The sequence below is a fragment of the Phyllostomus hastatus genome, unplaced genomic scaffold (assembly GCF_019186645.2).
Source record: "Phyllostomus hastatus isolate PE091 unplaced genomic scaffold, TTU_PhHast_1.1 phas_contig_34, whole genome shotgun sequence".
In the NCBI taxonomy this organism is placed as follows: domain Eukaryota; kingdom Metazoa; phylum Chordata; class Mammalia; order Chiroptera; family Phyllostomidae; genus Phyllostomus; species Phyllostomus hastatus.
This window is the reverse complement of record NW_025333857.1, coordinates 45,086,025-45,101,617: the sequence shown is the minus strand read 5'-3', so window position 1 is coordinate 45,101,617 and position 15,593 is coordinate 45,086,025. Positions and strand designations below refer to the sequence as shown.

Sequence of the window (15,593 nt, the reverse complement as noted above, 5' to 3'; positions counted from 1 at the left end):
ACAGCCATAATGATCTGAGTAATTAATGAGTATCTGTCCCATCTAATTGAAGTCTCCTGTAAACAGTGTAGCCCCAGCACCCAGCACAACATCTTGCATAAAACAGATCCTCATACATTTAAAAGGCCATCTCAAGCTGGGTTGACAGAACCTATTTAATTTATTCTACCTTGCTCTTGTCAACTTGCAGTTCCCTGCAACCAAAGACCCCTGATTAGGATGCATGCCCAGGCATTGCTGCAGGCAGTTCTGAACTCAGCAGCAGCCCCAGAACCACAGTCAACCTCCCACCTGGAGCCAGGAATACGCACGTTGGCTTTGCAAGCAGTCACAGGGCAGGGTGAGCTGAGGTGGCAGGGTGCCATACACGGGTGGCCACAGTCAGCTCTGGGAGTGGTGCAGGGCTGCTTGCAGGCCTCATCAAGACACTCTCCTTTGTGACAGAGTCTCTGACACTTGTGCATTCCACACGGTAGTGCAGCATTGCAGGGCAATCCGCAGGAGATATCAACCAGGTGACATGGGATGTTGCTGCGCAACTAGGAGAGACAGAAGTAATCAGATTCTCATCTCCATGTGGGATCTGGGGTGAGTGTTAACTTCCTATCTAAACGCGTCTAAACTTCCAAAAAGAACGTTTTTTAAAAGTTATTTTTATCTGAAAAAAATTAAGCTGACTTTCAAAGTCTGAAAGATTAGTTTGAAAATAAATCAAATCTGAACCTTATTTAATGCTTGTTAGGACCCAAATAATTTATAGTAACAGCCAAGTGTGACTTGGGACATAAACTTCCCAAGGTGAGTAATGAGTGCCTGAAACCACACAACCACAATGAGCACTGTATTTCAGACTATAAGACGCACCTGTCTCCCAATTTGGGAGGAATAATGGTTGTTAATGCTGCTGTTGAGTTCTGTTTACATTTACAATGGTGAAATATTATGTTATTTATGTTATTAAGTATTTTACCACACTTTTTGCTTCAAAAAATTTTTTGCGCATCTTCCTCCTCTAAAACCTAGGTGAGTCTTATGGTCCAAAAAACACAGTATTTAAAAATGCCATGACCACCCTGGCTGGTGCGGCTCAGTAGATTGAGCCCCAGCCTGAGAACCAAAAGGTTGTTGGTTAGAATCCCGGTCAGGGCATGTGCCTGGGTTGTGGACCAAGTCTTCAGCTGGGGTACTGCAAGAGGCAACCGATGAATGTTTCTCTCCCTTTCTTTATCCCTCCCTTTCCCTCTCTAAAAATAAAGATAATCTTAAATCCTCAGACAATGTTTTCCATCCTTTGCAAACAGCTAGGGCAGAGTCAACAGACAAACCCCTAGAGCAGGGGCACCGATGGCCCATGGTTTTGAAACTGCTTGCAGGACTCTTTTATGTAATTAAATACTCAACTTCCCTCATACCTCCTAGCTCATGGTCTCCACAGCTTTAGATGGCTCTGTTATATAAAAAGCTAAGAGTCAATAGGCCATGTAACTCCAAACTCATTTTTTCTTAGAAATTGCCTCCTGCCTGACTGGCGTAGCTCAATGGATTAAGCACAGGCTGTGAACCAAAGGGTCGCAGGTTCGATTCCCAGTCAGGGCACATGTTTGGGTTGCGGGCCAGGTCCCCAATGGGGGCCACACGAGAGGCAACCACACACTGATGTTTCTCTCTCTCTCTCTTTCTACCTCCCTTCCCCTGTCTAAAAATAAATAAAATCTTAAAAAAAAACCCAAAAAGAATTAAAGAAAAGAAAAAGAAATTGCCTCCTTCCAGAGTTCCTCGCTCCAGGAAAAAGATGCTGGAATTTTATTCCTGTGGAACCAAAGGTTACTTTAATGTAATCACTCAAATTCTTTCAAGAACTCTCAAAATGAGGAATATATTTTGACTCTAGTGACACATAACTTCTACTTTTGAAGAGAAGTCAGGATGTCTAGGATGCTACACACTTGTAATGCTTTGAAACCAGTGTTTTAGTAGAGTGGAGTCCCCAACCACTGAACACCTACTGTACTACGAGAGTGCTGGGGATAATTTTTGCACATGCTGCACTCTCTGTTGTCCCCTCCTCGCATGAGTTGGCTATGTTCTCACTATCCTTTAGGATGTTACTTTCTCTAGAAATATCTTCCCTGGGAAGAGGCCCCTTGTATCCCCATCAGTACTTTGTACTTAACACTCCACAAGGGCAGGGAACACAATTATCTTGTTCATTTCTTAATCAGCTGAATCTAGCCTTTACCTAGCCAATAGTAGGCATGCAATAAATATTTGTTGAATGAAGTCTGAATAAGCTATCAACACAAAGATAAGACATGAATGTCTTAAGAGTGGTTACTCTCAGAGGAAGTAAGATTTATAAAAGAAACCCTGGCTGGTGTGACTCAGTGGATTGAGTGCCAGCCTGTGGACTGAAAGGTCACTGGTTGGATTCCCAGTCAGGGCACATGCCTGGGTTGGGGGCCAGGTCCCTGGCTGGGGGTATGCAAGAGGCAACCAACTGATGTTTCTCTTGTGCATTGATGTTTCTCTCCCCCTCTTCTCTCTCTTCCTTCCCCTCTCTCTCTCTGAAAATAAATAAGTGAAATCTTAAAAAAGATTTATAAAAGAATAAATACTAAGGACTATGACTTGACAACTACTCACAGGAAATAAGTGAAAAAAAGATGTCTATCATGATAAGAATACTGAAAGTATGTTGTCATAAATGTCAACTGTTTCAAGAAATGCTGGCCAAGGTGTTATGAAATAAAAAGAGCAGGTTACAAAACAGTAAAATCTTCAGAGTAGGAGAAAGTATGTATCACACATGACTGGTAATCCACACACCAGAATGTTAAGACTATTTCCTTCTGGGTAGCAGAACTCTACCATGAATATTCAAGTTTAAATAAACTTTTAAAGTGTTCAAACAGTCTATAGTTAACAGTTCCAAATACAGCTTAGAGACTAAGAACAGGATGCCTGTCCTTCATGACAGTGGCAATGTGGAAGTGCAGGTGAGGCTGGAGGAAGGCGTTTGGGCCCAGCAGTCAGGACGGGAAGTACAGAGAAGAAACAGTGGCTGCTGGTGGAGAGCCCACCCCCACTCCTGGGATGCTCTCACTGTAACACTTTTCCCAGGATGGTAACCTCTCCCCTTGGTGGTTAACCTAGAAGTTGTCTCAGAAAACAATACGTGTTCTCAAGGCCAACTGGCTAAATTCTACTTTTTGTAATCAAAATGCTACTGATTGCATGATTTCATTTGTGTAACACTGTGGAAAAGGCAAAACTAATAGGGCAGACAACAGATCACTGGTTGTCAGGGCCCAGAGTGCGGGGAAGAATAACTTCAGAGGGACATGAATGTTTTTTGGGGGGTGAATGAACTGTTTTACATTTTGATTGTGATGGTGGTTACATGAATGGATGAATGGTACTGTCAAAACTCAAACCTGTACACTAAAAAGGTAAATTTTATTTTATGCAAACTATACTTTAATTAAAAAAAAGAAAAAAGTGTTAATAGCAAACCTGTGCTTCTTGGGAGTACTAACTTTGAGAAACAGTAAGACTAACAACTCAAAATAATTCAATAAAAATAAATCCATGGCTGGAATAATGAACACAAGAGAGAAAACTCACCTCATGTTTGCCCATGCACCATTTCTGAGTTAGGAAAGTACAAGGGGGACACTTCTCTTCGCTATGACAAGAATGATACACTGTAAAAAGAGAAAGGTAAAATCAGAAATAGTGTTTAAATAAAGCCACATTAACTAGTATACACATCATAGTAGCATATGACAGGGAACTTTAAACTTAGAGTACTTTAAAAATGGTCTTAGGAAAGTAAAAAGTGTCTGGCTTTATGTCAAAGTGCTGAGGGTAAGCATGAGTGAGAAAAAGAAACCCAGCTGAGGCGGACAGACTTGTCGTGCCCAGAAGCAGAGAAGGAGGCAGCTTCCCTGCCCCATTCCCTGCGGCACAGCCCCATGGCCTGTCCACTCCACTCAGTCATTCTTTTGGCCCTACCTTATACGGCAACTGCTCACTTCTGCTCAGACACCTTTGTTACTCATCCATCTAACAGGCTTCCGCTGACTCCTTTCAGTTCCCTTGCTGCCAGTATGAGGTAGTTCATCCCAACTCATGTCCTATAACAAAGCCTTCCTTAGCTGACCACACCCTGCCCTGAGCTCTCTCACACTCCCCGATGTCTCAGTTCTTACGCAGATGGCTTGCTGCCATGTTATCCGGTCCATCTTCAAGTAATGGCTGGTTGTGTCAGGTGTACTTAATTGCTATTCTTTTCCTCTCAAGGAGAACATAAAAACCCCAAGATAATGGGCTCTTTTTTCACCTTCTCTAAACCTCCCTTCACGGCTGACACCATGCTGGATACACAACAAATACTCACGAAAAGTTAAATGAATGCTGAACAAAACAGGCTAAAAAAATAAAACTCACAAATGGTTTTAAGTCCATACTATGGACATTAACCAGCAGGATTTGAACTTCATCTGTAACATCTGCAAAAGGGTGCAAAGCAGGGAGTGGGTGAATACTGGTTTGGTAATTTAATTTATGCCAGTGTGAACACCACAGCAGGGGCTTGCAGACTAAGCTGGGAGGGCCATCCTAAGGTCCCCAGGGAAGGAACTTTTCACTTCATAAAGAATTTACTTCACTCTGTTTTACTCTATTAACTTACAAATTGAGAGCTAGTGGCCTACTTGTCAGTCTGAATCAGATGGCCAAACTTCTGTAAGTATCAAATCTGGTGACTTGAGTAATTTCAGGTTTGCCTCTGGGACCTGGTAAATGAAATGATGGGCCGGATATGGTTCTGGGGAGGGGTGTCCAACCTTTTGGCATCTCTGCGCTACACTGGAAGAATTGTTTTGGGCCACACATTAAATACATTATGACACATAATCACACACAAAAAAATCTCAATGTTTTAAGTAAATTTACAATTTTGTGTTGGGCGGCATGCACAGCCACCCTGGGCTGCATGTGGCCCGCAGGTTGGACACCCTCGTAAAGCCAGTGGCTAGACTGGACAGATATGAAAAAATGGGTGATAATAAGTAGCATAGGCCTGGTGTCTGCAGCAGACCCTTGGAGAAAAACTGGAAACAACTTAAATGTCTAGCAACGTAAGACCGACTGAATAAGTTACGGTCCACCTATGAACCAGAACACTCCACTGCCATTGAAAAATCTATTTATAATAAATATTCATTGATAAAGAGAGAGGCTTAAATTATAGGAAGAAAAATGTGAGTTAAAATGAGTAAATTCAGTAGAATCCCACTTTTATTTTAGAAAGAAAAAAAGCAAAGATATATTTTTCCCATGAAAAAAGGTCCCCCAAAATACAAACTAAGTTAAATCACTAAAAGATGATATAAATATTTCAATCCTTTGACTTTATCTTTTATTTTTTTATTTCTTTTTATAAAATAAACACATAGGAGTTCTGGCCAAAATGGAAGTGTAGCTAGATATACTTTGCCTTCTCACACAACCAAAGGAAGGAAGCAACCAATTAAAAAACAAAAAAACAACCAGAACTAACAGAAAATTGAACTGTATGGAAGTTTGACAACCAAGGAGTTAAAGAAGAAACATTCATCCAGACTGGTAGGAGGGGTGGAGAGGGCAGCTGCCAGGCTGGTAGACTGGGTGGTCCCATATTTGTGTGTGAATAAACTGGGAGGAACAACTGGGGAGTGAGATAGACCATGCAACCCAAGGCTCCAGCGTAAGCGAAATAAAGCCTCAGATCTTCTGGCTGTAAAAACCTGTGGGGGTTGTGGTGGCAGAAGAAAGTGCCAGTATCTTGAAAGCAGGGCTTGAGCCAGGCAAGTTCCCTCTTTGACCCTTCCCCCACAGACAGAACCACAATGCGGCAAAGTGGGCTGCTCTGCCCTGGAGCATACTTAAGGCTCTGCTTCTTACAACATAACAGGTGTGCGGAGACATAGAAATATAGCCCAAATGAAAGAACAGGTCAAAACTCAAAAAGAACTAAGCAATAAGGAGATAGCCAACCTACTAGATGCAGAGTTCAAAACACTGGTAATTGGGATGCTCAGAGAAATGACTGAGTACAAACACAGAATAAAGGAATAAGTAAAGGCTATACAAAGTGAGATAAAAAAAAATATACAGGGAAACAACAGTGAAGAGAAGGAAACAGGGACCCAAATCAACGATGTGGAACAAAAGGAAGAAATAAACATCCAACTGGAAAAAGAAAGAAGAAACAAAAATTCAAAAAATGAGGAAAGGCTTAGGAATCTCTGGGACAACTTTAAACGTTCCGACATCCAAACCATAAGGCTGCCAGATGGAGAAGAGAAAGAGCAAGAAATGGAAAACCTACTTGAAAAAATAATGAAAGAAAACTTCTCCAATCTGGCAAAGGAAACAGACTTCTAGGAAGTCCAGGAAGCTCAGAGAATCCCAAACAAGTTGGACCCAAAGAGGAACACACCAAAACATACCATAATTAAAATGATAAAGATTAAAGACAAGGAGAGAATCTTAAAAGCAGCAAGAGAAAAGGAGAAATTTATCTACAAAGGAGTTCCCATAAGACTGTCAGCTGATTTCTCAAAAGAAACTTTGCAAGCAAGAAGGGGATAGAAAGAAGTATTCAAAGCAATGAAAGGCAAGGACCTACATCCAAGATGACTCTATCCAGCAAAGCTCTCATTTAGAATGGAAGGGCAGATAAAGTATTTCCCAGATAAGGTTAAGTTAAAGGAGTTGACCAAGCCTTTATTATAAGAAATGTTAAAGGTACTTATCTAAGAAAAAGATAAAAACTGAACAGTAAAATGACAACTCACAACTATCAACAATTGAACTTAAAAAAGAACAAAAACAAACTAAGCAAACAACTAGAAAAGGAATGGAATCACAGAAATGGAGATCACATGGAGGGTTATCAGCAGGGAGCAGGAAGCGCGGATGCGGGGAGAATGGGGGAAAAGGTACAGGGAATAAGAAGCAAAATCAGTAGGTAGAAAATAGACAGAGGGAGGTTAAGAATAGTATAGGAAATGAAAAAGCCAAAGAGCTTTTATGTACAACCCATGGACATGAACTAAGGGGGAGGAATGCTAGAGGGAATGGGGGTATCAGGTAAAGGGGGATAAAGGAGAGAAAAAAGACTGGGAAAACTGTAACAATATAATCAATAAAATAAACTTAAAAAAAAGAAAGAAAAAGAAAAGCCATATTGCTTCAACAACAACAAAACCCAAGTTACTTCAAATTTTGTAAAAAGATGCTCAACTCTGAAATGCACCAAAAGTGGAGGCCACAAAGAAAGAAAGAACATCCCTAAAAGACAACACCAGCGAGGGCTTCTCCTGGCCTTTCAGGTGTGTTTGATGTCCTTGACGTCCATAGAGTGAAGCGATGGAGGGCACTGCGATTCCCAGCTGTGGCCCCGATCACAGCAGCAGTCCCTGAGCAACTCTGGGAGCAAGGGGTGCCATCCAGGATGACATCAGAGCAGTGAAGACCATCGCGCAACATTCTAAATAACATGGTGTGAGCAGGTGTAAAGTGTGGAGGCAAGGGGATGGGACCCACCTGGATGGTCACATTCATGGACTCTGGCGCAGGTTTGGGTACACTCAGGGGGCCTGGTACCACAGGGAACTGGAGGGTAGATCACTGATGCGCCACAGTGGCAGGTTAATTCATCAAAACCTGGCAGAGAAGCGGGTGAAACAAAATAACCCTTCATGAGTTTGGGATGAGGACACATATTTTACCCATTTACATTTTCTTTTTTTTTTTTTTTTTGGCTTATATTTCTAGAGAATTGGCTACTGTTTTTTTTTTTTTTAAGTTTGTATTGTGTGGAACTTGAGCTGATGACAAAGGAGCAGATAGTTATGAAGTGTTTCATTTTTACCTACAACGAACTCTAAGACCATGAACCCAAGATAATTTTATATGTATTTTATAAACAAAAGACCTACAGGCCGTCTCTTTTTGAGAGAACCAGGAGACTTCCACTAAAGGTGCAGCTCTTTTTCAACTGTTTTGGTTAGGCAAATTGACAGAGAGATTGTGAGAGCTACAGGTAATTAACAAACACACAAAAATATATATTTGAATATAAACCCCAGAGATCCACTGAAGCCATTCAAAACTATGGCACTTGAAATATGTTGAAATGAAGCTCAGAACTATACCTGAGTTCATTAGGCACCATTCATAAGCCAAACCAAAATGAGAGCTCACTTGGGTCAGCTCTAACAGGCAGCCCATTTTGTCAAGAGCTCTCCTAACCCTCAGACCCTAAGGGGAGCCAGTTCTCCAGAGGGCCATGGTAGAGGCCAGGCCCTTAGCCATGGTTCTCAACTACGGCACCAGAGTTAGGAAACCCAGGGCCCTCCAGGACTGCCTCCCACCGCCACAACCCACTGCTCTTTTTCTGTCACCACTTTCCAGCAAACCCTTCAAAGGCTACAGTGTGGTAGAAAGAGCCCTGCAAACAGTCAGGAGACTTAGGAGACTTAGGTTTCTAGTCCTAGACCTACCACTTACTTGCTCAGGGACTGTGGGCAAGTCTGAGCTTTCTTTTCTTCAAATGGGGGGTACCGAACTTTGACCTATCCACTCAACAAGCTTATCGTGAGGATGAACTAATATATGTGAAATAGCTAGGTCAAAGGTAAGGGATGATGTATTTTTTTTTTAATCCTTACTCATGGAAATGTTCATTGATTTTTAGAGAGAGAGGAAGAAGGGGGGGGGAGCGGGGAGAGAAATATCAATGTGACAGAGCAACATCGATAGTTGTCTCTTGTATATGCCCTGACCAGGGATTGAACCTACAACCTAGGTATGTGCCCTGCTGGGAACTGAACCCACAACCTTTTGGTATATGAGATGGTGCTTCAACCATCTGTGCCAGCCAGCCAGGGTGCCATGTATGTTTTTCTACAGAACTCCAAAGCACTGACTTAACTCCTTTTTGAAACGAGGCAAGCTTAATATTCTAGAGAAGTCATTTTGGTAAACCCTGATTTAGGACAATCTTTTAACGTAGCAGTCCTGAAAGTGCGCTCTGTTGATCCTAGGGGTCCCTGGAGCCTTTCAGGAAGTCCACAAGGTCAAATTGTTTTCATAATCATATTAACATATTATTTACTTTTTCCACTATGTTCACACTTGCATTACTGATACAAAAGTAAATCAACTGCCCAGGCCATAGCGCAAATCAAGGCAGCAGCATCAAACTGTAATCACTGTATTTTTCAGTGCCAAACACTTACAGTAAGTAAAAAATGCCAGTTTCACTTAAGAAAGTCCTTGATGAAGCAGTTAAAAAAATCTTGAATTTTTAAAACATGCAACACCTAACTATTTACTCAGGGGCACTCACTGTTTTTTTCCCTGAGACTGTCAAATAAAAAAATAGTAACAGCCAACATAACAGTAGCCATCCAGTATGAATGGCATGTCTTGAACCATAAATATATAGGTCATATGATAGAGTTGCATTTTATTGGTCATGTTGCAAAATAAATTTGCTTCTGATTGGTTTACTTCTGGTACCAGAAATCCTTATATACAAGTATAAGCACCTGATTTTTAAAAAGCCACTTTGGAGCAAAAAAGGTAGGCAATACCTATTATTATTTTTTTGTAAATCAAAATTATACCTATTTTTTGTCAGATTGGCAAAAAATATATTTTCTGACATGCTACAGAATTTTACTAGTTTATGTGTGCCATGAGATGAAAAAGGTTGAACATAATTGATGTAGAGAAAGAAGAATTGCTGAGGACAGAACTTGGGTCTATAATATTTAAGAAGCAGGTAAAAGAGGTAATAATTAAGTGGCAGATAAAAGAGGTATTTATTAATGAACCAGGCTCCATCTTAGGATCATTGCCTATATCCCAAGTTTCCTACATTCAGGAACAATACAGCACTAGGCATGACTTTTTTGAAAAACTCAACATATCTGAAATACTAAGGCTTATTAGTAGAATAATTCATACCAATCTAAGCATATCATTCTTTCAAAACATCATGCCTAAATTTCTAGAATATTCTTACAATAAAGTGTAAAGACACTCACTGGCTTGCCAGCATGTCTGGCAGTTTCCACGATGACAAGGTTCTTCACATCTATGAAGGCCACAGCGGAGTTTCCTCCCACAAATCAAAGGACACTTGTGCTCCTTATCCTAGGAAGAGATTCATATTTGTTTACAGAATCATTTCTATTTTGTTATCCATAAACAAGATTAATAATAACAAAAAGCTGTCCACATTTATGGATGAAATGATGTCTGAGATTAGCTTCAAAACAATCATGGGAGGCAGAGTCAGTGGAGAGGTGGATGAAACAGGTTGGTCATGAGTCAATCACTACTGAAGTTGGACACTGGGCATCAGGGACTTACAGCAGTCTCACCTGCTTTGCTGTTAGAAATTTTCAATAACAACAGGAAGTCTTTAAGCCTTCGAACACTGGTTTATAAATAAGTTTGATATACTGTGCAATTTCATCACTCTTCACCATGTCAATAAATTTTAAAAGTAACAATTATGACTTCCGGCCAAGATGGAGGCATAGGTGGACACACCGTACCTCCACGCACAACCAAGATTAGAACAACAACAATTTAGAGGCAGAATAACACCCAGAACTGTCAGAAAATTTATCTGAATGGAAGTCAGACAGCCAAGAAGTTGAAGTAGACCCGTTCATCCGGACCGGTAGGAGGGGCAGAGAGGAGCAGCTGGGCACGGGTCGTGGTGCATGGAGAACAGAGAGAACTGGGCGCATAAGGCAACCGGGAGCACGCAAGGCATCTGGGGCGTGCAAGATCACAGCGGGTGGACCCTGAGTACGCAAGCAGCAGCCGGCAGACCCAGTGAGGTGGCGATTATGGACCAGGGCAGAGCGCGCAACCCAGGACCCCAGAGAAAAGACTGAGGTCCCAGGAGAATGGAGCTACCGCCATTGTTCCCTCCCGCCCCTGCCCCCATATATAACGTCACAATCTAGCGACTGGGGTGCCCAGCCCTGATGAACACCTATGGCCCCACCCCTCACCATAACGGGAGCGACCAGACTGAAAAAAAAAAGAGAGAGAGAGAGAAAGAGAGACATGTCTCAAACAGAAGAACAGATCAATACCCCAGGACTCATCATTTTAAGCGACCAAGAGATTGCCAATCTATCAGATGCACAGTTCAAAACACTGGTGATCAGGAAGCTCACAGAATTGGTTGATTTTGGGTGTAAATTAGATGAACAAATGCAGGTTACCATAAAAGAGATGAAGGAAAATGCACAGAGAACCAATAGTGATGAGAAGGAAACTGGGACTCAAAACAATAGAGTGGACCAGAAGGAAGAAAAAAACAACCAAGCAGGAAAGAATGGAGAAATAAGAATTCACGAGGAGAAGCTTAGGAACTTCCAGGACATCTTTAAACATTCCAACATCCGAATTATAGGGGTACCAGAAGGGGAAGAGGAAAAGCAACAGATTGAACACATATTTGAACAAATAATAAAGGAGAACTTCCCCAGTCTGGCAAAGGAAATAGACTTCCAGGAAGTCCAGGAAGCTCAGAGAGCCCCAAAGAAGTTGGACCCAGGAAGAATCACACCAAGGCACATCATAATTACATTAGCCAAGGTAAAAATGGAGAGAATCCTAGAAGCAGCAGGAGATAAGGGGACAGTAACCTACAAAGGAGTTCCCATCAGACTGTCAGCTGATTTCTCAAAAGAGACCTTGCAGGCAAGAAGGGGCTGGAAAGTAGTCCAAGTCATGAAAGACAAGGACCTATATCCCAGATTACTCTATCCAGCAAAGCTTTCATTTAGAATGGAAGGACAGATAAAGTGCTTCTCAGATAAGGTCAAGTTAAAGGAGTTCATCATCACCAAGCCCTTATTTTATGAAATGTTAAAGGGACTTATCTAAGAAAAGAAGATAAAAAATATGTATAGTAAAAGGACAGCAAACTCACAATTATTAACAACCACACCTAAAGCAAAACCAAAAGAAACTAAGCAAACAACTAGAACAGGAACAGAACTACAGAAATGGAGATCACATGGAGGGTTAGCAACAGGGGAGTGGGAGGAGGAGAGAGGGGGAAAAGGTACAGAGAATAAGTAGCATAGAATGTAGGTTGAAAATAGATAGGGGGAGGGCAAGAATAGTATGGGAAATGTAGAAGCTAAAGAACTTATAAGTACGACACATGGACATGACTAAAGGGGGGATATGGGTGGGAGAGGGTGTACAGGGTGGAGGGGAGTGAAGGGGGAAATGGGACAACTGTAATAGCATAATCAATAAAATATATTAAAAAAAGAAATAAAGTAACAATTATGTATTTTTTATATACACATGTGCATGTGTATATATACGCACTATCTCGCTATTGGTGCTATGTTATTGTACACACACACACAACGATACTGCAGTACTGACTGCCAGGAAGAGCTTCCTTCAGTTCCACAGAAGGGAATATTTCAGATAACTAAAACTTGCTCCTTTCAAAAATGCCACACTCATTTGCCAACTAACTTGACAAAAAGGTGTATATGAAACCTAAAGCCCCAGCTGCTAAGGTCAGGGGCAGTGCACGGTCTCCTGCAGAGGACTGTATGTTCATTTAGTGGTCTTGGCTCTGAGGCCTGAGGCCTCTGCCTTTCTTCTTTCTCTTCCTCCAGGTTGCCACTCGCTGACTTTTTAACCAGACTAAGATCAGCTTGATCTGGGCAGCTCTCTGACTCCTGCTCAAGGGGCTCCTTCCAGTAACTTCTAAATCTGGGCTGCACTCCAGATAGCTGAGGCAATCTGATTGTGCCTAATGACAGGCCCACTTACCACACAGCATATCTCATTACATTTATGCCGTCCACACAACCGTTTCTTGTTACACCTCTTGTCACACATAAATGTAGCATCTGTTGTGGACAATTAAAAAGGAAAACAAAGCAAAGGATATTAACATTCATTCAACAAATATCTGATTGACTACAGGCTTAAATACAGATGTAATAATGTAAATAAGTGGTAAAAATGCTATGGTGAAAATACATGTTAAAATAACATACCACTTTTCTCTTGTCAGATTGTCAAATAGAAAAGAAAACAGCTCTGACTGGTGTGGCCCAGTGGTTCGGGTGTTGTCCCACAAACTGAGGGGTTGCTGGGCACATGCCTGGATTGCAGGCCAGGTCCCCAGTTGCAGGCGTGTACGAGGGAGCCAACTGACATTTCTCTTGCACGTCTATGTTTCTCCCCCTCTCTCCCTCCCTTCCCCTCTATCTAAAAATAAATACAATCTTTTAAAAAATAAATAACAGTGAATTAAAGTTATAATTTTTTCAAATTATGTTTTTAATAACCAAACTTTTGACTGAGGTTTTGAGGCAGGTATTTCTCGTTAGCTTCTAAACAGCCACTAACCACCTTCTTCAGGCTAGCAAATCCTTAATTTTGTTCAGCAACTGGGCACCCATGGGCTCAGTTCAAAAGATGTATGGGATTACCTGTCGTGGTAGTACCATTCCCCTTGTTAGTAAAGGGTTTAGGCAGAAGCATGTGTTACACAGTATATTGGGAGCCTTTTAGGATTCTTTCTTGCTCTTAAGAAGGAAGAGAAGTTTAAGAATCTCCCTTTCTTTTCTATGTTGTTGGGTGAGAACTCAATGTGTGGAATTGCAGCTAACTTTATACCCATGAGGGAAAAACAAAAAGAGTCACAGAGAGGCTGAACTGGATCTTGGAATTACTAAGCTTAGAACTAACCAACCTTGGACTTGTTCCGCCTCCATACTGTCTGTTACGTGAGAAAGTAAGGTCCCTTATTGCTAAAGTCACTTTTCCTTGGGTTTTCCAATGCCTGCAGCCCAAGAAAGATCTTAAGCAATTAGCTTTCTTCCTGAGCAGAGTAAGAACTTTTATTTGGTATACATTTATCTTCTATCACTTTTCAAAAAAGGTTTCAAGATGGCCTAAACAAAAGACTATGTGATGGTCAGCAGAGCAGAAACAGAGCTGTAACAGAATGGAACATCAGGATCAAGGACAAAGGAAGAAACAACATGAAAGGTGATGAAGGCTGCTGACTGAGCCCTGTTCCAGGTATCCAACATCCTATCGAGGCTTACAGGAAACAAGCATCGGGGTCTGTGTGTAAAAAGTCTGCTTCCTCAGATATTATTTACCTCACTTCCCCCCACCAATACTTTATTGTGAAAATTTTCAAACATAAAAACAAAATAGAACAATTTTACAGTGAACACTCATATGTCCACTACCTAGATTCTACCATTAGTTATTTTTTCACATATCTATTTTCTATCCACATATCAATTTATCATTTTTTAATGCTTTTTAAAGTAAGCTGCAGGCATGAGTATGCTTCCCCTGAACTTTTCAGTACTTCATTAATTAGAATTCAATTCACGATTATTCTTCCTTTTCTTATGAGATAAAAGTTATATACAATGAAATGCACAAATGTTGTGTTCCTTTGCTGGATTTTGACAAGCGCATAATCCCACAGAACACTACCTTTACCTCAGAAAGTTGCCTCATGCCCCTTCCCAGTCATACCTTCACTTTTGAGACTGGTACATGGAAGCTCCTATGGAAAAAGAAAAAGAAACAGTAAGTACTTTAAGAATAAATGAAACAAAACAACTATAGTATAATGATAAATGCAGCATGCATATCCCAAACATGCTCTACTTCTCTGGCAGTCAATTTATTCACCAAGTTCACCTGTCTGGAGCAAAGTTAGCCCAGTCTCTATATTGTTATGCTTTACTCACAGCAGGGTTCCAGGTTTACTAACTGTTCACGTAAATACAAATGTAACAGTCTTTGTGGCCTGGCCTCCAAATGCATAATAGATTATTATAAAACTTGAATGGAAAGAAAGGCTGCTAAAGGTAGGCAAAGCAAAGAGAAATAACTGCCTGGTAGGGTTACATACAGAAAAAGAAAAAAAAGAGCAGATATAAAAACTGAAAATATGTAACAATCTGGTGCTATTTAATGTAGGGGCAAACAGCTCTACACACTCAAGAGTACCCCTGACAAACCAGCTGGACTACAGCAAAGTGGAATTACAGTGTGCTGCTGGCATTCAAAAGTTTTGTTACTTTGGTTTCCATTATGTGTGAATAGCCCCAAAGGTCTATCATATGGAATTTTGCTGAGGCCTGATCCTGAACAATACACGTGATAAGGCTGGTCCATGGGAAGCAAGTCGGTCCCTTCGGGCAGAGTGAGCCTGGCTGGCTGTCCAGCTACTACATTTGTATTTGGCTTTGATGTCATTTACAGGTTGCATTGTACTCAGAAATCAGCAAAGTGATAGAAACTTTTTCCTTTGTGAAAATGACCCTGAGAAAAAGGTGGCAGCTACTAGAGTTGATAACAAATGAAGTCTAAGAAATTGAAGCTTTTTGGCTAAGAGATGTTTTAGATAAATTAATGCATGTGCTCTCTCGAGATATAAAGCAAAGGTGACTCATGAATTTGCCTGAGTGAGTTTTCCAGTTAAAGCAAACGCTGGGTTG

At 41.1% G+C, this 15,593-nt stretch overlaps 1 protein-coding gene across 1 annotated transcript in view; it reads right to left on the bottom strand.

The window, feature by feature from the left end:
* NFX1 (nuclear transcription factor, X-box binding 1) overlaps nt 1-15,593 on the bottom strand; it is a 68,193-nt gene that overhangs the window by 14,235 nt on the left and 38,365 nt on the right. Inside the window, exons 11-16 of the mRNA XM_045840267.1 lie at nt 14,623-14,653; nt 12,886-12,965; nt 10,104-10,212; nt 7,594-7,713; nt 3,625-3,704; nt 312-539 (exon numbers count right to left, since the gene is read on the bottom strand). Coding sequence (XP_045696223.1) covers nt 312-539; nt 3,625-3,704; nt 7,594-7,713; nt 10,104-10,212; nt 12,886-12,965; nt 14,623-14,653 — 648 coding nt within the window. The remainder of the gene's footprint in view (nt 1-311; nt 540-3,624; nt 3,705-7,593; nt 7,714-10,103; nt 10,213-12,885; nt 12,966-14,622; nt 14,654-15,593) is intronic.